The sequence below is a fragment of the Falco peregrinus genome, chromosome Z (genome assembly GCF_023634155.1).
Source record: "Falco peregrinus isolate bFalPer1 chromosome Z, bFalPer1.pri, whole genome shotgun sequence".
Classification (NCBI taxonomy): domain Eukaryota; kingdom Metazoa; phylum Chordata; class Aves; order Falconiformes; family Falconidae; genus Falco; species Falco peregrinus.
The window spans coordinates 61492899-61516310 of record NC_073739.1 but is presented as its reverse complement, the minus strand read 5'-3'; the positions used below and the strand labels follow the sequence as shown (position 1 = coordinate 61516310).

The 23412-nt window shown below is 40.7% G+C and overlaps 1 protein-coding gene across 3 annotated transcripts in view; it reads left to right on the top strand.

The window, feature by feature from the left end:
* Positions 1 to 23412, top strand: part of MAST4 (microtubule associated serine/threonine kinase family member 4) — a 274327-nt gene that overhangs the window by 82845 nt on the left and 168070 nt on the right. For 2 of the 3 annotated variants that reach the window (XM_055791202.1, XM_055791200.1), the window contains exon 4: positions 20194 to 20268. The exons of the other annotated variant lie outside the window; for it this stretch is intronic. In XM_055791202.1, coding sequence (XP_055647177.1) covers positions 20194 to 20268 — 75 coding nt within the window. The remainder of the gene's footprint in view (positions 1 to 20193; positions 20269 to 23412) is intronic. 3 annotated transcript variants of the gene reach the window in all.

The following is a 23412-nucleotide window of genomic DNA, read 5'->3' as shown; positions in this document are numbered from 1 at the left end:
TAAAACATCAGCGTGCTGTCAACATTGTTCTCATGCTAAATCCAAAACACAGAAAGAAAATTAACACTATTGCAGCTGAGATCAGAACAGTGCTGTAGCTGGGGTCTCATCAGAAGTAGTGCCTTGAAAACATTTGGCTGGTGAAGCATGTCTGTTCTCTTTTCCTGGGTGGTACTGGTTATGTTGAGCCCTGAAAGGGAGCTGTTGATTTCACATGGAATATTTATGCCATGCTTTTTCTAAGCCTTTGAAAGGGACATTAGACAAATGTATACAGGGGCATAAATAGCTATGTGGATGAAATACTGTAAGTTCTACACTTTGAATATTAAAATGGGTATTGTTTACAGTGTCTAAAATTATGTGTGAATTGATATGCCTTATCAGTAGTTAATGATGATGTTATGTATGCTACTTGATTCTGTTAAACGAATTAGTTTCTCAGAATTGTAATGTATGTCAGTAATTATTAATGCATTGTCTTTATTAATGTCATCATTTAAAACAAGGCACCTTTAGCTCCTAACACTCTAAAATGGGAGAATTGCTTTCCCTGTTTTCCTAAAGTAATGTGCAAGTTCATATGCATAGCTTCTATGGGTAAATGAGGTCTTGGAAAATAAATCATGAAAACAAAGTGGTGGATTTTCATTACCCCATTCAGATAGTTTGTCTGGCCTATATTCCCTCAATGACTGAACATCTTAAATATGCTTCCCTGTTAATATTGAAATGAACAAGTGTTCCTGTGGTTGCGTCTGTTAGGCTGTGTATACAGACTAAAAAGGTATCTGCTTCTTCAGGTGGATTACAGCTGCCTTTATCTCAGTGACAATGTAACTGTGGGTCTCTCACTTTTGGCTGCTAATTTTGATCAGCTGTCTCACTCCAATACTGTAGCTGATTTCAGTGACACTTCACAGAGCAACAGAGCTTTTGGAACTTGAAGGAACAAGAGGCAGATGGATAATGTGTTTCCATAGCCTTTTTTCCCCTCAGAAAACATTATTAGCATAGCATTAAAGAAAACTCTTGGGGAGTGTAACAGTGGGTAGTGATACTAGAAGTTGCTGATTTATGTAAGATGGATAGGTGTTGATCTGTATAAAACTTTTTAAAGATCATCTTCATTTTGATTCATTGCCATAATGATTTTTCAAACTGATATAAGAAATATGCGTACATCCTCCAGCTCCCAGTATCATACATGCCTTTGGCTTTCATGTCTCTGTAACGTAACTTGATGATAAGCTCATATCAATTATTATTTCTAATGAAATCGCTTTGTCCCGTCGCATTGTGGAGTGACAGTATGGACAGTTTGGTGTGGATATATATGCACAGGAGGCTTGCAAAAGAATGGGTTTGCAAGTCTCTTTGGCTGCATGGGTGAAACAGATCTTCGTGATGCAGAACATACATGTGACAAATTTTTTTTGAGATGAGATTTCTGTATGTCTGTGTGTTTTCTGTTTTGTTTTAAACCTAACATTTGCCTTTAGATTGCAAGGAGAAAGATACACTATTTCTTTGTATGGTGAGCAGGTAATAATGAGTACTACTGAATGGGGGCTACAGTCTGAACCACTACTTTCAGCACCAAATACCCCTGTAGAACAGATTCAGTTATTCCTATGTGTAGTGAGGAAGACAACCAGTTTGGCTACTGAAGCTTGGATATCAGGAAGCTCTGCTACTTTTATGTGAGCCTTTGCATTTGTGGTGAGACAGGAACACTGTATTTGGAATGGTTCATCATTGCTATGCATTGTACAAACAGCATTAAGAATCTGCTAGGAGGTTTGTGCTTCATTCTGAGATAAGGTTAAAAGTCTTTCGCTAAGACGACAAGCTCATTGAACTTGAAGGCTCTAGGTTGTAGGTAGACTTGAACTTGATATGTGGCCTTGGGCTGTCAGTTTAAAATAAGCCTTTTTGCCATATGCCAGCATGGTTCATACTCTGATGTTTCAGTTTTCATTTTGTTAAATTCCGTAGCTAGCCTTGTACAGTTTTCCTTTGCAACTTCTTTTAACATTCTAGTACTTTGACTGATTAGGTTAAGCTTGTTGCACTGAGAAACTTGAAAAAGGAAAGTATGGAAATGTATGCCAAGCAAATATTTAAGAAGCATTCCTGAGTTACAAAAATCATCTTACTTAAGCTTTTTTGTTCTAGAATCCAAAGCTGTCCTAAAAGGTGTGAAAGCTTTGAAATCTGAAGCAAGAATAAGATAGGACTGTGTAGTGTTGCTGAGAGAAATAGTAGTTTAAGTAAACTGCAATTGAGCCTTCTAGGACAGTAACCCTTAACACCCAGTAAAGGGTTGGCAAAAAGTAAACCAACAAAAAAGTATGTGTTGGTAATTGTTTGCTGCCTAGGAGGTGGCAGGATACTAGTTGCAAGGAATATAAATTTCTTTATTCTGAATTGGTCTCTTCTTCAATATTGTCAGGTGTTTTGGTTTCACATTTTTTTTGGTGGGGATGGGTGGTGAGGGTGAAGAACCACTTTTTTTTTTGTTTTTATCCTGCCTTTCTTCAGTGCTGTGCTGCAGTAGTAACTTTTTTTAAAAAAACTATCTCCGATACCTCCTTTTTTCTATTTGTCATGTATTAGCCTTATCCAGCGTCATGTGTTGCCACAGTTCTGCTGGCAGGACACCTACAGAAATTGGAAACTGGTTCTTAAAGCTTAACTTGAATGGTTAGAATGATAAAATAGTAATTGTATATTGACTTGTGGTGATGTGAAGACAATGCATGGAAAAGATGTGGATGGAGATCTTTAACTTGGCTACAGAAGTTAGGTCTGGTTTGGTGCATAATTGTGTGTGTGCTGCATGCACATACATGTGGTTGGCAAGTTAGTTTATGCTGCTTCTGCTTGCGATTTGCACACATGCAAAAGCAGTGTTTGCATGAGTGTTTCAAAATCCTAACTACAACATCTGACAGGGCGTACTCTGGTGTGCTCTTGTTTCTCTTCTCTGATGTGCTCAAACAAAGGCTGCACAGGAATTGGTGTTAAACACATCCATGTTTTTCCATTCCTGTACTTGCAGAAACAGGTGTCTGTAGTTACAGCGTGTCCACTTCCCTGGACTTCTGAAAACATGGCACTTAAAATACTCCAGTTTTTCTACCAACAGTCACTTGAGTAGCTTCTCAGTGGAAAAAAATACAATGAGATGCTCCTTTTTTCACCAGTGCTGGGGGAAAGCAGTGCCTATTCTTTCGCTGTTCTTCACATCAGATAAGCTGTTACTGCTCAGTGTTACCCTTTCAGCAGTCCTTCAATTTTTTGTTCTAAATGCTTTTGCCCCCAGCACGTTTTACAGCTATGGAATGTACATGGACCACTTCTCAAAATGATGCAATCTGGCAGGAAATCAATATTTTTTTTCATACTGCATTTGAGGGTGTAATTGTCATAATCCTCATCCTAGACTGTTAATGGTGGTGCTAATGGTGTTAATGGAATAGCTAAGTGTGATGACAGCTTTTTTTTAAAAAAATTTTTTTTTTTTTTTGGGGGGGGGGCCTGGGAAATCAATGATTTCTTTAACCAGCAGCTTAGCTGATAAAGAAGAGTTCAATACCCTTTTCCTCCTTGAAATCGGTGTTTTCAGATTTAACCTTTCCCGATGCAGCGCCGAGTCGTTGCCGGAGGGGGGTTTCCTTGCTCGGGCCAGGTGAGCGGGGCGGCGCGGGCAGCCCAAGGTCACGGCCTGGGTTGGGGACCGGCAGCTGCGCCTGCCGCGGGGGGAAGCCCGGCCGGGGCGGTTCGTGCGAGGTGCTGATAGCACCTTACTACTGCTGCATTGTGCAAGTACTCGCAAACTTACTATTCATCTCTCGCCCGCCTTGAATGGAAAGGGAACGAGACGGAGCAGTGTGAACCGGCGGAATCAGACTGCTGGGGGTGCCGGGGGTGCCGCGGGCGAACACCCCGCCTGCTGAGTGCCTGAAGCGATCTCTGCGCGGCGTGTTTTGACCCGGCGCTCGCAGCGCCGTGGGAGCCGCCGGGCCGGGCCGTAGCCGGGCGGGGCACTGGCCTCCTCGGCGGGGACGGGCGGGACCCGGCCCCCCCCCGGGCCGAGGTGGGGCTGGGGCACCTCGGCCTGTCGAGGCGCACGGTGCCGGGCGCGGTGGCGGCGCAGCGGGGCCGAGCCGGTGGTGTCGCGCAGCGCTCCCCCCGCCCCGGCCGGGCGCCGTGCGCGGGGCTGCCCCGTCGGCGCGCGCCGAAGTTGCCGGGGTGTAGAACTCGCCCGGTAACGTGACGCGGCGGCGCCAATCGGCGCAGCCGTGATGTCAGCGGTCGGCACTGCGGGGATGCGGAGCGGCGCGCGGGGTCCGGGCAGTCCGGCGTGGCCAGGCGCCGCGCGGCGTGAGGCGGCAGGGCGGCGCCATGGACGAGCCCAGCATCCTGCGCAGACGGAGGCTGCAGGTAGGGCGGGCGGGCGGTACCGCCGCGGCCCGCGCCCGCCCTGAGCGGCGAAGTTGCCCTCACCTGCCGTGAGGCGCAGAGGCGTGGCGGGGGGCGCGCTGCGAACGGGAGCGGCGGCCGCTGCCCGGGGGAGAAAGTTTCTCCCGCTTGCGGCGTCCTGGGCGCTTGCGGCGCGCTTGGCACGGCGGCGAGACGGAGCGCTGCCGTTCGCAGCCGGCTCTGGGCTGACTTCGGCGCTGGCGTTCGTAAACTCCAGAAAATGATGTGTCCCAGATGGAGTGCGCGCTGTGGGAAAATGCGGGTACCGTATGCTGGCTGAACCCGAGGGTCGAGCCCCATACTTTTTTGGATAACGCATTAAACGCTCAATTTTATATTTTTTCTTTTTCCTTGGCGGAGAGTGCGTTAGTCAAGCGCATGTGACAGGGATCGAGTGCAGGGTGTAGTTACTTTGTTACTATTTCACCAAAATGGAGCGCCACCTCAAACTACATCATTCTGGCCCATTGTTCAGCGAGCCCCTTCGCTCAAGTCGCTCCCAGCGATGAATGTACTTCCTTTCTTTTGTTTTCCTTTACATCCGCAGTGTTTCAATAGGAGGAGGGTGAAGAGGAAAACCTCCTTACATTTGGGATCGTTATTCTTAAGTAATGTGAAACTGCTTGTAATGCTTAAAATGCACTGGACTTGCACAGTTCTCAGCCTCTCAGAAAGATGCTCTTTCAGATGACTGCTTTCAGCTTGGTGCTGCCGATCAAGTGTGACAATTTCTGTTAGATGACTGAAGACAAGTAAAATCTGTAGCCTGTGTTTTTATGTAGCACAGAGAAGTCCTAAAACTCTCTGGGGTCTCTTCGTCTTCTAAGAATCCATTAGCTTTTCTTTAACTTTGTGTGTGATAGCATTTGCCTGTGGGAAGTGAATAACTTTCATAACAAGATACTGAGGTTTTATTTGGTCCTTAAATCCTAAATCTTTTCTGTTAATTGGTTGTAAAGCAGGAAAGAGAGTCTGTGCTGCAGGTTGGTACTGCAGATGACAGCTTTTAAGGGAGAGGATTTAAAAGTTTCAAGAGGTAGATAGTCACAGCAGAATGTGATTTTCTGCTGCTCAACCAATCCATTGAGCCAGTGTAAACTGGATTTCTGCTTTTTGACAAGAAGTGAACAGCAGTCTGTTCTGATTAAGGGGTAACTTAAATTGTAGTGTGACAGCATATTGTTGAGTTCTGCAGATGTTATTTTTGAGTTGTATTTGCTTTGTTGGTTGGGTTTTTTGGTCTTCTGTAACATTTAACAAAGTAATTTTGAATGAATACCAGTAGTCATTTACAGAACACTTGCTTACTCCTGCATATGCTAACATAGCCACTTAAGAGGAATGAAAGCTATATGGTAAATAATCCGGTACCAGAAAGAAAGACCAATTCACGCTTGAAGGGCACACAGTAATAAATTTAAAGCAGCACACCTCATGACTATTTTAGAATCTGGTCCTACAGTAGAGAAGAACAGCTGATGGTGCAAAGCATTCAAGCTCACCTGCTGCCATTTAGAGAAGGATGGAAGGGGAGGAGTTCTATTTACACTCAAGTTGTATTCATTAGACCCACAACTGAATCCTGTCTTCATAATTTCCTTACATTCTTGTGTGTTTTTATCTTCATTTGTTGTCCATGCAGGTAGCCTATAGACTAGCATGATGAATTTGTGAGCTGGAAGGCAGACGGTATGACATGTGACAAGGAGTGTAGCCCCTGTTTAATTTTGTCAGTAAATACTGGTTAGATGAAGCCTATGAGTTGCCTGCTTGGCTGATACCCGCTTTTTATAGTACATCCCAAAGTAACGAGTTGGTTATTTTATAGTAGCAGTCTATGTTCTTACCATTAAAAAAACCCAGATAACTCTTCTGCCCTTTTGTTGTTCTGTGGGACTAATCTGTGTATCTTTTTTTTCCCCTCTTTATTTCTCACGTGTTAGTGGTACTTCCTTTTAAAGGCTATTGAGAATACTCTGAAAGGGATTTAATAAAACAAACAAAAAAAGGAAAAAAACAAAGGAAAAAAGAAAGGTTCTGGGTTAGGACTGTTCTGAAATACCTGTGATCTACAGTGAAGGGTCAGTTAACTTCATGTGACTTCATCAGTTCTTTTGTTAGAAGCAGAAATTATAAAAGCAGGTAAATCTGCTTAAAAGCTGTGTGCTTGCTTAGGTGAAGGTGCGTTTAAATTAAACCAGTCATACAATAGGAAGCAGCGTGTGCTTAAATTAAAAAGCTGGGTTGGTGCAGCTGCTGGTTTTTTTCTATTTGTACACCATTTGCTTCAAAGCTTGATATACAGGACACACAAACCATTTCCTTTTGAGATGGGAACCTGATGTAGTTGTGTTTAATTCCATGCACCATCATGCTGCGCTTAAAAAAAGCCAGGAAGCAGCTTGAATTGAACCTCAAAATATAAGCCTTAAGTAAATATGTAGACTTGGATAAATCTTGTTTTGGGTTGGTATGTGATCGGTGCTCAGGCTTTCTGATAGAGAAACAGAGCCTTTAATTTGTTGCATCCTGAATACATACACCTGTCACCTTACTACAGACTCTTCCTTTATGTCCAGTTGCTTACATTGGTTGTATTCACAGGAAAATAAAAGGTTCTGAATCTGTATTGTGTGCTCCTTTTTGGTGAGCAGATTCTGAAGCTTTAATTACAAAGAACACATTTTATTTGTAAGAAACATCAGGAGAAAGTTGACTATTTCTTTCAACTTCTAAAAATAGTAAGTATAATTTAGTATGTATTGAAAGTAAGTTCTAAAAAAATGAAGATGGCTAACTACTTCTTGCATATTCTTCCTCTTGGTTCTTGATTGCATTCTGCGAACAGCCTATGTTTCATCTTTCTTTCACAGATTTATCTAGTAGGCGTTTGTCTGAGCAGTGTGTTTTATACTGCCTCAAACCAAAGACTCCAAACCCACGTTGTGGTGGGTATAGGTAACACACATTTTCCTCAGTCTGTAAGAAGGATATGGGAATGTGGGAGAAATCTTACTGCCAGATGCAGCCAGCTTCAGTCACGCTTCCAGAGCTGATGAAGCTTTCTCTTTGTCGAACAGATGCTTTGGGCCTTCCCTTTTCCTTTTGCTAATTTCAGTTCTGCCTCTGAGTGGCTGCTAAGCAATGTCTTGTAAATCTTGGGGTAATTACATGAGCTTTTTTTAATTAGACTTGCAGAGGAATTGACCAACAGCAGAGAAATCAGCTATAAGTGAAAATTCCCAAATGTCAAAGAAAATGCTGCGTTTATTTGTTTTGTTGTTTCTAGGTATGTATAGATATATACATTTAAGTGCTAGAAAATTTTCACAGGGATCTAAGGCTTCTTTAAATTCAGGATGGCTGCATTGCATTGAGTTTACAAGATATGGTTATAGCCAACATGGAAAATTCCAATTAAAAATCTTCTAATACTGTACTTCATGCATTGATTTGGGAGGTGGTGGTGGTGGTGAGGTAAAAAGAATTCAGTTGCAAAATTCAGATTCACTGCTGTAGAAATGAAAACAGGCAGTGTAAATGAAAATGTGGGTAAATGGAGTGTTGCTATTTTGGCGGAACTGAGGAGTCTGTTTATACTAATTCCATGTTTCTAGAAAGGATGGCAAGGGGCACAATCATGTAGCCTTGTGTCGTGGTTTAACCCCAGCTGGCAGCCAAACACCACGCAGCCAGTTGCTCACTCCCCCTCACTCAGAGGAATGGGGAGGAGAATTGGAAAAGGAATGTAAAAGTCAAGGGTTGAGATAAGAACAATTTAATATTTTAAACAGAATAAAGAGGTAAGAACAACAATATCAACAATTACACTAACAATAACAGCAAAATAGAAAGCGGGGGGAAAAAGGGTAAAGCCAAAGCTGTGCACACAAGCAAAGCAAAGCAAGGAATCCACTCGCCACTCCCCACGGGCAGGCAGGGGTTCGGCCATCCCCAGGGAAGCCGGGCTCCATCATGTGTAACGGTTACTCAGGAAGACAAACGCCATAATGCCAAATGTCCCCCCCTGCCTTCTTCTTCCCCCAGTTTATATACTCAGCATGACCAGGACACCTTGACTACCCCTTTCCTCCACATCCAGTACAGGAAAATCATGGGCTTTTGTAGGCAAACATTTTGAAATTTGGTACATGGTACATGAAGTGTCCAGGCCTTCGCAAAAAAAACCAACAACCTTACAGATTTTCCAAGTCCTTGCATATTGGCTTACCTAAAAATGCATTCTGAGAAATCGGACAGAAAGGAAGTAACTTCTGTGAAAAAAATGGCCATATTTGTGGCTCCTATATTATTTCTCTGGAGTAGGAGGCTTCATGAAAGTAATACTTTCTGAAATACTGAAAATTGACATGTGAAGTAGAAGGGTCAGTTGGGAAGCCACACTCAGTAGGAGAGCAAAGGAAATACGGAGTCTATTAGGAGAGGAAGGAAAATATGGAAACTATAGAGAGTAACTGTCTCTTTTGTGGATGTAGTTCATGCTTGGGAGTCTGTTTTTGGAGTGGTCTGCTACAGAAAAAAGGATGATAAAAGCTGGAGAATATTAATTAGATTTTGGCCTCTGTTGCAAACTGAAGAGAAAGGGTGGAATAGTCAGTCTTAGAGATGAGGTTCTGGAAGGGTTCTTAATTTTCATGGATTTAAATGCTATATACAACAGTGTTCTCCCTCCCACTAGGCAAGAGGGATGTGATCCATTTTCTCTGCTGGTGTTTCTGTACTGGTGGCAATGGAATTTACAGTATGAAAGAGGACTTGTGTAGGTGTGAATCAGGTCTGCTGCGTGTCTCTGCCTCTTGATGAGTGTGTGGAAGATAAAGTCTGTGGAGGGCATGGAACCAGAGAAGGATTGAAAAGAACCCAACAACCAAAACCCCAACTTTACAATTTGCGGTTTCCAGATTAATCATTTGAGAAGAACTTGGTACGTACATCTTCTGGTGTTGTGTGGGAATAGCTGCGTGGCTGCACGCTGCATTCGTCTTCTGCTTAGTAGTAGCCTAGCCTTGTCTAATACTTTATTTCTTACATCTGCAAAGTAATGCTCAGAACTACTTAAAGTATGACACGCTTTCATTTTACAAGGTGTTTACATAGGCAGCATGCATAGAAGTAAAATGTAAAAAAAACCCCAAATTTTGTATAGGCTTGGTAAATTAAGGCATTTGTAGGCACTGCTATAGGAGACAGGGCATTTTAAACCTATTTTTATTGCAGGGGGAGGGATGTGAAGGTCAGAATAGATTTTTGCTTTACATAGTGATGGGCAGTGATAGCTGCCTTTAGAAAGTGAAGGACCAATCTTCTGAGAGAAGAGACACTGATACAAAGAACACTTCCCCTCTCCTCATTTGCTGTGACTTTGGCAGGCCTAATAGAGTGTACAATCTCTTGATCAGTTAATTCACCTCTATTTTCCAAAAGTATTCATGCTTTGTTAGGTATTTGCCAGGTCCTCTAAAAGGCTTTGTGTCAGACATATATTTTGTTATTTGAGCTGTGAAAGCTTTTCTGAGAGAGTTAACCTTCTCTTCTGTTTTTGCTTCTCTTGGTGGTGTGGTCACTTTTTTTAGGGTATAAAGTTAAACAAAACCAATCCAAAGCCACCAAAAAACCCCAAACCCCTGCTGCTTTCAAACTTAAAATCTTTGGCAAGGGGCCAAACTTGGTGTCTGTAGCCCATGTAACACTTCTTACTAATGCCTTCTGGTAACTGCAGTAATGTTTCTTGATAATGTCTACAGTATGTCACAAAGCTGACTGTCTTTTGTATTAGGTTTGGAAGGCAAAGCATAAACTTAACATTCCTTCATGTCAAGGCCTTTGGTGAGCTCAGCAGTGGAATCTGATTTGAACTGAGCTTGATTGTGTTGTAAGAGGCATAAAGAAAACGAGCTTTGGAGTCCTCTGTGTGCTCCTTAGCTCCTGTTGCAGAGTCACTTGGCTTATCCCCAAAATCTGCTTGTATTTTTTCTTTCTTTTTTTCTTTTTTTTGCCTGCTTAGTAATAGTAGGAATAAAAGCTGCACGAAAGATAGTAACTTCTGATTGAAATTTTTGTGGGTTTTTTTTTCAATTCTGTGGGTAGTTCTTGGTTTGACAGATGGTTTTGTTATCATTGGTTTTTACTCACTTTGTCACAACTAATGAAACTAGTACTTTTCCATGTTTTCTTCTTGAAATTTTTGTAAGGTGCTTCATGCAAGTTTGATGCAATTTTGACTGTGGTGCTGCTTCGTGTGTCATGTTTAACATAATGATTTGAAATTTGTTTTCACCAACTGATACACTACTACTGACGTGCGGAATTAGACTCTGTAACTCGAAAGTTATAAAGTAGGTATGTTTATTGCGTGCAGATGCTCGAGGGATTGCTCCTCCACAAGCGTGCATGCCCAAAGTGACGAACCATCTCACATTTATACAATAAAACAAATGTATAGGTGTTAATTGAATATTCATATTCGTTACCTAAACCCGCTTACTCTCGCGTCGTATGTTAATTAGCTTATCAGTCCTTTGCCTGCAATGTGGTGGTCTTGCAGGTTTGTAGGTGATTCATGTCCTTGTGCCCATCCGATCTTCTCCAGCAAGGAGACTTAGCACTCCCTCCCTCTAGATAGCATTGGAGTATCTCTTATCCTTTTCTCATTCTTTTTTAAATAGCCCCTTTGTTAGAGGAAGAAGGGCAGACGTCTCCTCAAAACTGTAGGTGTCTCCTCAAAGCTGTGTGGCTATGTGACCAGACATCGCACCCATGACCAGTGACCATACCCACATTCCTGGGCAGACATATACAATCACAATCGATGTCCAGTGTCCCCATTTCACACTATTTCTCCATATCACTACTGTTTGATTTAAGTCTTAAGTTTTCCATTTCTTAAGTTATGGGTTTCATCAAAATTGCCCACAGCATTTGAGATGCTATTAATTCCTTTTTGCTGTTAGGTTGAAGCAATAAACTTCTTTGCTTACAGCAGTGCCAATTATCCATCTGAACATTAAAGTTGCATAAAAATCTGTGAATTATTGTTATGATCACAGAGGAAAACATTCAAAACTGCAATTTCATAATTTGTGAACAACTCATGTCCTCTGTAATGTTACTCAATTACTTGGGCTCAGTTTCTGATCTCGTGTTCCTCTTGGATTCTCCCCTGCCTCTTTGTTCAAGTCCGCCTTGACTTCAGTTCTCAAGTTGAGCACTCCTCAGTGCCTTGCAGCAACTGGGATTAGTGATAGAAAGGATAATTGCACTCCAATGTCTGTACCCTTGAGGGAAAGCAAACTCTTCAGAGACTTTAGATGTAAACTCTGAGTTTCTACAGAGCATGTTATGTTTGGAGTACTCTGTCGTTTTTGAAATTCCTTGGTTTTATATATATAGTTGGCATAGCTTCATAGGGATATCAAACAGCACTTGGTATGACACTTGGGTGTCCTCCCTAGCCAAGACACTGTGTCAAAACAAGGAAACAGTTGCATTGAAAAGTATTAAAGGATGGTGGGTTTTAACCTTTGCTGTCAGATACAGGAGATCCAGTTTAGCAGCACTGTACCAAAAACGTTATCCTTATGCAGGTGCTGTAAAAGAAAAAATTTCCAAGTGATCAAATGTCACAAAAATGTTTTTAAGTTTTCAAAACCACAATCTTAAAGAAACTGGAAGGTTGTCCTTAGTTAACTAAGATGCAGCTTGTAACTAATAGTTCCTGTTACCAAACAGCTCATGTTTTCCCGGATTTCTTCAGCTGTTGGGAACCTGGTAGTTTTTAGAACACCTAGCTTGTACAGTGCACTGAAGGACATTAATGTGTTGTCTTAAGTGTCACGTTATGATTCTTCTGATAGTATTTTAGCCCTAGAAAGCTAGAATTTCAGAACTTAAATTACCTAGAAAGCATATCGGTTTTTTGCATATTTGTTTTGTGTATTTGAATATTCTTGGTGTTCTCTACAGATAAATGATGCTATATCACATAAATATATCTGAAGATGCCTTTCAGCTAATGCAGATTATTCTCCTGTCCCACAGTGCAACTTTCTCTTCCTATGTGAAAAGCAATGTAGATGTGCTAAAAAGTGTATGGTGTGTGTGTGCTTGTATTAACTTCTGTTTTGAGTTCTTTTGATCTGCAAAGTGTTCTAATGTATTTTATCTTTTTGCTTTTAAATTATGCCACAAGAAGGAGGATTCCATTTCAGTTGCGTTAAAAAGGTTTGGTTGTACATAAGTTCTGCAGGTACATTAGGGAATTTAGCAGCCAGAATTTGTGTGCAGAACCTGAAAATAATCCCTGCTGTTTTACGTTTTCTGAATACAACACTCACGGGCACAGCTGGAAAGTTTAGGTTATGGGTGGAAAATTGATTCTAGGACTCCAGTGCCCCCTGTGAACAGAGTTTCCTAGTTTTAAATTACTTCAAGTTCTTCAAGATTTTAGTAAATGTAGAGAAGTGCAAGAAAGGAAGGAGTAATACAGATGAAAAATTAGGAAGAGCTAATATTTATGACCAGGCTAAAAGCTATGTTTTATGGTACTCCAAGTCTTTATTAGTTTGTGTGCTGTTTCCTTTTGCAGTTCTTCAAGATGTAGTAGTGTGTTTCTGTTTAAGCATAAAAGATTATTGTAGTTTATTAGCTGTAAGTGGAGTAGTGACCAAGTATGTTGTATTATTAGACTGTATCTGTGACTGTTTGACAAGGATAAATAGCAATTTTAACATTGAAGCATGAAGCTGAATAGCATTTTCTTATTTTTCCCCTTATGCTCTGAATATTTGCTGTTGTCTATAAGCTACAGTTCAAAATTGTTCTTAGGGCAAGGTGGCCAAAATCTACAATTTTCTTGGGTTGGTTGGCAGCAGAGAAGATCTAACGTAAAGCAAGTCATGTATATCATTAGGTAGGGGATGTTACTGTATTTGTATGCTTTGCAGTAGTGGTAAGTGATTCTGACTTTTTTATTAAAAGGTATTTGTGTGAGATGGCTGCAGAGACCTTGTTGTGTTTGTCCCTGATCTTCTGAAGACAGCAGTCTCTGTCTTAGTTCTGAGAATGTGCCAGCTAAACTGGTGTAACATCTTGATTGACTCTTGAGTTAGTTCAGTTTCATTTCTCAAATAGCGCTTGGTTTACTTTCTTGTCTATGCTCTTAGGACTCTGTGTAGATCTTCATCTTTCAGCATAAATTTCTGTCATGAGTGTTTGGATTTTGCTTTATGTTGCTTGCTATTTGCTCTGCCAGTAATGCCAACTTTGGTTTTGTGCTGTTTCTTGACTTTCTTATGTCATCTTTAAGCTCACAGTAAAACCCTATTCTTTTCTGATTGAGATGGCAGCTGAGGGCTTGCTCATTTTTGAGCATCTGTGACAAGATTCTGGCAGAACTGATCTTGTCTTATTTTATAGGGTGTTTTGGGGTTTCAAAATAGAATTATGACAAAACCACCACCTTTTTAGTGTGTACATTTTATTTTCTCCCCTTCAGTTCCTATGTATTTTATTTGTTTGTGTTTAGGACTGATGTCGTCTTAATGGTTTTTGTAGCACCTTACGCCCCTTGCTTTAAGAATGGAATATTCCAGTTAGTTGTTTAGCACTGCTGCAAAACATAGTACTGTAAGCTTTTTGATTGCCCATTTCACCCTAAAGACACCTTAAATTATTTCAGTAACATTACTGACTGTTGTGGAGTCTATATGACAAATCAATGCTAGGATTTTCCGATGCCAAACACAATAAAGCTGGTTAGGCTTGTAGGTATGTGAAGTGTGTGTTCCTGTCTTCAGGCTCTAAGGAGATGGCAGGGAGACGATTCAGGCACTTTTCAATTAATGAGATCTGCAAATGAGCTATTCTAGAGAACAGATCATATTTAAAGCACCTGTTTTTCATGTGTGTTCTCTCTAGTATCACTGAGGAAATGCAGTAATCACTGAAAATCCTGTCAGTTATTAATTCTTGCCTTTTTCTCCATCAAAATGGACCAGCACTCTTTGTTCAAATACTGTAATGATTGTCAGTGTTCGACAGGATGCAGTTAGGGGGAAGTGCCATAAAACTGCCAAGCAGTTTGAGCAAATTTGAGTGGATGTTGTTGCTGTGATTTTTTTTTTTTTTTTTTTTTTTTTTTAATTCTAAAAGCTAAATACTTGTAAATCTGTCAGGCACCAGCTGTGGTGTTTGTTGGTGAATTCATCTCATCTGTATGAAATTACTGCCATTGTTGCTTCTGATCTTGGTCTGGCAGCTAGTAAAAATGGAGAGGAAAAAAGAAGTATGGTGACTGCTTCGATCTCTAGGTAGAAATCTCTTCAGATAAGAGTGTGTGCTTGTGTCACTTGATGTTCTCACTTCATTGTCTCTTGATACTATTTTCATGAGAACAGCTATGCTGTTAATGATAACTTGTTTTATGGAAAGTGCTTTTGTTTTTTGGGGTTTTTTTTTTTTTGGTATCAGTATTAAAGCATGTACATTGTTGAATTAGCTACCAGCATATGCAGCCAAGACTTCTCCTCACAACTCCTTTCAGGCTTCTGTGCCTTTAGAAATAAGCTGTCTAGCATGTTCAATACTTGATGCTCCTTATACTCTTGTGGGGGGGTTGGTGATTTTTCTTCTTTTTCTTTTTTTTTTTTTTCTTCTTTTCTTTACAGGTGACTGTTTTCCACAAGGGTGTTTCTCAGACTACTCAGCTGTTAAATTTAATAAATCTCTGAATCTTTCTGGTTCCTGGCCAGTTTTCTGCATTCCATCTATGTAAAATACTTTGCTATGTTTGAGAATTGTAGGATTCTTCCGTGTTTCCTTCAGCTCTCCTTGTTGATGTGAATCATATTGCCCTTTGTAAGGAGCTAGTTTTTTGCCATTTTATTATGTCAACTGATAATTGCGACTGACCTGTTTCTCTGGAAAGGACATTCACCCTGTGAGGGTATCATGCATCCACATGTGCTTTGCTGGTAATAACCGCAGTTTCTCTGAATGCATAGCCTTTTCAATGTGCAGATTATTTTTTTTTTTGTTTCCTTCTTAAATGAAGGATCGCTGTGATTCTGAGACACTGACCTTGATCCTAGCCTTTTCTTTCCTGTGGCTTCTCTGCCCTTATTAGACAGTGCTGTCTGGAGCAGTACATGTGGCTGATGTTTGCAGAAGGTTGTGGGTTTCTTTTATCAGCTGGAATGCAATACTAAGGGGCATAAGGTTATCATATAATGAAAAACCTGTATGCATACGGTCTAATGTCTCTGCATATGTCAGATGCTTTATATTGAATTTTTCCATTGTGAAAGAACAGGCTTGTCTTTACTCTCATCTTTATTGTGATCTCTAATTCCGGTTATGTTTTTCACATGTGCTGTCCCAACAGCTTTTGTTAATCTCTTGCTGATCTCAGTTGCACCTTCAAGGTAGCTCTTTTCATGTGATAACATTTCTTGATGATAAACTTTCTTCCCTGCCTGGATTTGCCTGCTAGGCTTTGCTGGCTGTTCCGTCATAAAGAGCTTTAGTAGCAGAGTGGCATATGGAGTTTCCAGTCTGGCTGTTCACTTCGGTGATCCATTTCATAGCAGCCCAGGTCTCAGTTCACCAGACTGGCTGTGACCCTCCCTGCTCCCACAGCAGCTATGTTTGGCCTGAATTGTTTCAGTGTGGGGCTTTACAGACTAGAACCACACACAATTGTACAGGTACAGTAGGTGGAGTAGTGAGCTCCGGCTTTAGAGCAGGAATGAGCTGGTGGAAGAGCTGGGGAAAGGAGCTCCTGAATCTGGTTGCTGCTGAAGTCTTCATGGTGGGAAGCTGTGGCATGGCTCACATCCAGTGTCCAACCAAGGATGTGAAGCTTTTGGTACCGAGTGACTAGCAGCACAAAAGTGAGAGGAATACATTTATGATTAAAAATAGAACTGAAATTTCCTTTGTTGTTAACACAGGGGATAGTGAATCTGGTAGCTGTCTTGAGTTTTACTGTCTGTTAGTATCAAAACTACTATGGATTCTCTGCAGCAGTATGTCATGGATCTGCTGATGTTAATCCTGCTAAAAGACAGTATTGCACCAAGTCTACCCATCTGATGATTTTGTGCTAATAAAATTGACTGTTGATACGTTTAATTAAGGATGTTGTACTGGTGTACCAACTTGGCTGGTGTCATTGGAGGCACAGCCCACATAAGCATTTTAATAGCCTGAAGACTCTTTCCATTGTCACAGGAATAATCACACCAGTTTAGGTATACTTTTTTGCTTCTGAAATGGTATCTGTGCTGTATTGGGATTTTTCAGGTGTAAACTGTTCGTTGCAGCTCTTAACTGCTCCTGAAATGCATTCTAAAGGGGAGACAAGATGGAAAAAAACCTTGCCCCGTAACAGAGAAGAATTCCCAGCTTCTCAGTTTGTAACAGGAGATCCTGTACCATGGGTTAATAACCTTAATAAGAGAGAAGGTAGGGCCTCTGAAGACCAGCACTCTTGCTGGTTAATGTGAGGATTAAGTGGACCCTACCATTGGATCCAAGCTGTGGTAGAAAGGAGACCCTTTTCAAGCATCTGTTTTTTAACTACATTAAACTTTAATGTCAGATGATAATGGGAAAAGGCATTGAGGAATTTAGAAAGAAATGATTAAAGGTTTCAAGAGTGTCTCCCAAAATGAGAAGAGAGAAGGTGACCTAGCCCTAGTACTTCCTGCTAACTTTAGTCAGTTACACCAGTAATTTAATGGAGTGTTGTCAAAAGACAGTACCATCAGTAGAAAAGCCTTCTGCAATTGTCACCAAATGTTTGTGCAAGTGTTAGACAACTAATTTTTCTGTGATGCTGATTCTATTAATTAGTGTTAGTTTCCACTCTTCCTGCTGTCTTTAATTCGCTGAATATGATGTAACCTTCCCAAGCTGGCTATAATCTTTGATTATTTCCACTAGATACTTTTGAGTTACATAGCTGGATTTGCATGGTGTCTTGCTGAGAGTGGAAGCCTTTTTGTTAAGGAGTGGTAAAAACTACTTTTGGAAAAGCAGAGTCTCGAGATCACGAGAAATGTTTGCCAAATTGAGTAGAAATGTATTTTCAGTTGAAGAACCCTGTGAATATCTTTTCAGAAATATGAGCGGATCTATCTTGCATTTTACAAATGCAACTGGTTTTGGTGGTGTGTTGTGGTTTTGGGTTGGTTTTTTTTTTTTTTTTTTTTTAAGAGAAGACTCCTAGAAGGAATTGTGTACTGGTTCTGAAAGTGATAAAGAAAGGGAAATGGTCTCATGAATTTTCATCCTCTGCTTCCTGTCATTTGGAGCAGACTCTTGACCCACATTTCCTCCCCATCAGATCAATACCTGAAGTAGCAGACTGTAGAGTTCATACTCATTACAGCAATGAGAGGCTGTCTAACTGGAAAGTTTGTGGAGAGATTGAGACAGAGTATTTATAGTATCTTGGAGAAGAAACTAAATATAGGTTTTCTGTCTTCTGAATATTCAGCAGGTAGAGGATTTTGAACTAGTATCTCTCATATCCTGGAAGAATCTTTTGACTGTTGTGCTGTGTGGGATATGGACAGCATTGGATAAATAACCTCTTGTCGTCTTTTTCTGGTTTCAGTAATAGTGCTCATGTTCCATATCAATGAAAATAAACCCTTGCATTCCTCAGTATGTACTTAAAAGTGCTGGAGAGTGCAAAGCAAAAAAGAAACCAGATTAATTCAAGTGCTTTGGCCAGAAACAGCACTGTATTTTAAAACTAGCCTTTAAAAAACGCAGTTACAGGCAAACCCAAGATTTGCTTCGGTTTTGGCTGGTTGGCACAACTTGGTGTTTTGAGAGTTCTTCCTGCACTACCTTGTTTTTTGTGCACGTATGTCAGTAAAAAATGCTCTCATTGAATTCTAGCAGAAGCAGTGTTATGTAGAAGTGTTCCTGTTTATTTGGTTATCATCTGTGAAAGTGTAAGTATTTCTTAATAATCTTAATTTAAGCTGTCAAAAACAGGACTCAAGATTAAGTATCTTTAGGCAGATTGTTAAAAGTCTTGGAAGGAAGGGAGAACAGACATAATAACTAATACTAAAATATGTCAAGAGCAAAGAACAAAACACACCAGAAAAAAAACCACCTCCAATTCTTCCATCAGTGCCATAAAATCTTGAGAAATTATCTCCTGAAAGTTCGGATGCCGTATTTGGTAGAAGTCACGCAGCAAATTAACTTAGAAATTTTCTTAATTTTGAGTGCAAACCGAGCAAGCGCTGTTGTTTCAGGTGGTTAAAACATTGCAAGGCTGTTAAATTGAATGCAGGCTGTCTAGAACTAAGAAAAAAATTGAATCAGTTTCCAGAAAAACTGTTCATCCTAATACCTTAATTGAGGATATTTTTTAGATGTACTAGAGTCGCGCCTCTTCAGTGTGGCTTTAAGGTGTCTGAAGAGTTTCAAGACGATTTCAGTAAAAGGGGGAGTGTCAGTGTGAAAGAGAACCAAAACTTCTCCAATAATCTGATCTGCTAAAGCCTGAGAGGTAGTAACACCAGCATAAGAAATAGAAATCTGTAGTATTCTTTCCCTTCATTGGAGGAAAAGGAGATACAAATGCTAAGTTTTCCCCGTTGTAAAATCTCAGACTATACAGTACAGTTACTCAAAGTATGTATTTTTGCTTAAATTATTTTTCTAGTTCCAATTTTTTTTGGTACTTAGGCAGTTTGGTATGTGGATGTCATTTTTCAAAATTTTTTTTTCTTGAAAGGTGAATAGCTCCATCCATGTAGGAGAAAGTTAGGGACAGACTGGTCTCTGTTCTAGAGATTGTTCGGTACGGATTTTAATTAGTAGGAGTAAACCACAAGAAACAGCAAGAACAGACAACAGAGCGGTGGACTGTTGAAAGCCTAGGAGGCAGTCCTTTATTTGCAGCTGCAAAAATCCAAGTAATTGTAAGAGTGGCTGCAGTAAGGTATTATCCTGAAGAGTTTTACACATGTGATGAAGACTGTTGTGCTTCCATCTTTTCAGTGGAATGCTCTTTCAAATTTCTTTTCCTAAGAGAAAATGCTCATCTTTTTACATTTGTGAGCCTGCTATTTCTCAGGTTTTCTCAGGAAAAGGTACTAACCTCTGCTAGGTAAAAATACCTGAACTATGTTAGTCTGTTGAAGGTCTGGGTGGAGAATGTGAATCTGAAAAGTCTTTCTTTTATTAGAGGAGATGCTGGTCTTTAGAGTATGAATCCATTTGGGTGGGATGGCTAGTGGGTTGGGTTCTTTTGTATGTAACTTCTTAAATTGATACAGAAAACGTAAGATGATGTGTATACTTGAGAAGAGTGAAACGGGTGGGTTTTTAAACTTTAATGTGTGTATCTAGAAATGAAGTAGTCATGTGTACATGTGTGCATATATGTCTATTTAAAGTAGACGGCATCATTAAATGCATATGAATAGCACAATATAAAAGCTTCATGAGGCTACTTCTAGCAAAAATGTCATTTCTTTGTGATATTTATACAGTGGTATTATTGAAATTGATGTAATAAAGCTTTTACAAAGTTAGTGAAAATGCAGTTGAGTTAAATACTCTCCCTTCTCCAACATCCTCCATTCCGTCCCCTCCATGATCCATTTTCCCCTGTTTCTCTGTTCTTCTTCCTCCCCTTTCTCCATTCATTGTCAGGAAGGGGCACCTCAGAAGAGTCATTTCAACTCAGCACGCCACCGTCAGAGGCTAGTGGAACCAACAGCTACAAAAGTGAGTGCCTTTACTGAGGGACCATTTTCACAATGGAATGTTGTGTCAGCAGAGTATTGTTACTAGAGAGCAGCTCTTCTATGTGCTTGGTGGGAGATTTAGTTATTTTTACTTATCTGCAAATGATACAATCACTGTCTGTAAAAGTGAACTTCAGCACTGGAGAGTTTCATATTCAAATGCGGCTGTTGTACTTTAAAAAGTTGGGGGGAGGTATTTTGTATCTGCAAAGTGAAGTAGAACCTGCATGAAGTGTTTTACTTTGGTTTTCTTTGCGTGGTGACAGTTTTCTTAAACACATGTGCAGTTCGCTTCTGTCATTCTTAAAAGGCTTTCATTAAATTACAAAATTGGCAAGGATATGGAAAATAATCAAATAGTCTATTATCAAGCTGTGATATGGTGTTTCAGAGTGAAAAAAAGACGGCATCAAAGATGATATTACAAGATGTAATAGCAGTACTGGTTAGTTTGTAAGGTGGTTTCACCTTTTTGAGATACGCTTTCTGTTAACAATGTACGAAAAACCTTGAGATACTCAGAGAGCATGATGTTACTATGGAACTTCTCTAGGCTAATAAAAAGTAACAGGTATTTTAGAGCATCAGTAACTGTTAAACTGTATCTACTTTTTATCTTTTTTGTGATTGTCCAGCAAAAATGAAACTGTGTATCCATTACTACCACTTCCAGAAATCCTGTTCTGCACTTTTGTTTAGATTTATGGACTTGCAGAATTCATCAAATTATTTACATACAGTCTTGATACAGGTTCAAGTAGATCAGTGGCAGTAGTCCTGGTCTTGAAAGAAAAGCCTTGGTTTTATGAAAGAAAGAAAAATGGACAGACATTGTCTTGCATTCTAAGTTATGACTTCAATCACCATTGTTAGCCCAGTTCTTTCTGACTAATTATTAGTTGTGTTGACTGCTACTGTTCCCAACTTGTATTAATTATTCCTTTTAGCCTGTAAAAACATTGTCATTACTAAGCTGTTGGTTTGGGGGTCTAGGGGAAGGGCATTTTGGGGGTTACAGATGTAAAACTGAATTAAGTATGTTTTGGTGGTGGTGGGGTTGTTTATTATTATTATTATTATTTTTATTTTTTAAGTAAGAGTGGAAAATAATTTTGAGTGAGTCTGTACTGTCTCATAAGGAGCCCATTCTCTTGACTAGCTACTTTCTGTGCGCAGTAATATTAGAATCTGTCCAGGTAATTCCCTCAGTGTGGAAAGTCAAAGAAAAATAAACCGAAGTGCAGTTCTGTGGACATAAGCTGTGTTAGCTTTTGGTTCCTCTTATTACCTAGTTTTTCAGCAGTTTTCCACCATACTCCAATGCCCTACTGTACTGTCATGCTTTAACCCCAGCTGACAACTAAGACCCACACAGCTGCTCGCTTACTCCCCCCTCCCCCCTGGTGGGATCAGGAAGAGAATAGAGTGTAAAAGTGAGAAAACTTGTAGGCTGAGAGGTAAAGCAAAAGCTGCCTATGCCAGCAAAACAAAACAAGGAATTCATTCACTGCTTCCCATTGGCAGAAGTTTCTCCAACAGCTTGTTTTATCACTCTCCTTGGTCTCTATTTATTGCCTCAGGATGAGCTGCCATTTGCTCCTGGTGGTAGGGGTAGGTAGGTGTACAGAAGCCACCATTCTCATGTCTTGTTGCCATCCTAAAGCAACAGCTACTTTGCCAGCTGCTTTTAGGCTGGAGATGGCAAATTGCCATCCACAAAACTAACATGTCTTTCATTAAGCCTGTTGATTCAGCACTTTCTAGTTTAAAAAACAACAAAACAAAAAAATTCAAACAGCCCCCCCCCAAACCCAGCAAAATTGTTAGTTTGAAATGGTATGTTGTCTCTTGGCTCCATAAAGACTGATGGAACCCCTTTTAGTCCTTTTGCCTTCCTGTGCAGCAGCTGTTTGCCCAGGTGGCAGGATGTTATGGAAGCCCAGCCTGCACAGCTTACTGAGACTGTTGCCTGTATCAGGGACACTGGGGGTGGGGGAAGACCATCAGACTGGTGGGGGAATACTGTTCTTGTGCCTAGGAATACATCCTGGGGGGCTTGTAGGGGTGTTTTGTTCTACATGTCTGGTCCCTGGGTTTCCTTCATCTGTCTCCTAACCTCATGGGTGTGAGAGAACAACTATATTTGGAAGACTTGGAAGCAAGACGGTGTATCTCATGAAAGCAGCAGTGTTGATTCAGAGGATGCTGAGGTACAACTTGCCCAGAAGATCCTCTGTCTATGTTCAGCAGACTATAGGTGATTTGCCTGCATGTCAGCATGCATTTTGCAGATTGTCCTGAACCCAGAAGTGCATTTGTGGCATAGTGATTTGGGTGACTCGGAGCAGCAAGGGACATGCTCTGTGAATTTCCAATGTGGAGACTGATCCTTACTGAGTGGAAAGCATCTTGGCCTGTCCTGGCAAAAGCTAGTAGAGTTGTAAAGATACGGTGTTGTGAATTTGGCCAGCTATGAGCTTGTGTCCAGACTTTGATTGATTGATTGATTTGATGCAAGTCGGGGAAGGCTGGGCTTCAAACAGTGGTGAGCCTCTTCTCTACAGATTTCTCTTTGGATCTGGATCTTAGGGCCTACAGCTGGTGGGCGGTTCTAGGTTCCTAGGTTAGTCCTGTCTGTGCAGCCTTGTGTCTTCGGTCTTTTTTGGGTCAGGCCTGGAAGTGGTTGAGACTGACCTGCATGTGAGAGAGAAGTAATAAAAATGTTTTGAGAGGACTCTTCTCTCTAGGTACTGGAGGAGGTACTTCCTCCGTCCATGCAGTATTGAGTTGCCTCATATCATGCGTTGGGTGTGAAAGTGACCATTTGACAGCAGAATGAGCAACAACAGGCAGTGGCAGGAGTATTTAGCTTATCTAACCAGTGCTAAACAGCTGCTGAAGGTATGAACAGTACCTTTATATATTTGTGATTACAAATATGTATATTGTGCAATTACAGGGTGTGCAGAAAGTAGGTAAAATTGAAAGAGCATAGCTGGTAGGTCGAGGGAGGTGATTATTCCCCTCTAACTGACACTTAAGAGATGCATCTGAAATAACTGCATCCAAACTTGAGCCCCTGGTAGAAGAAAGGTGCTGGACTTCATTTTGTACAGGGAGGGGC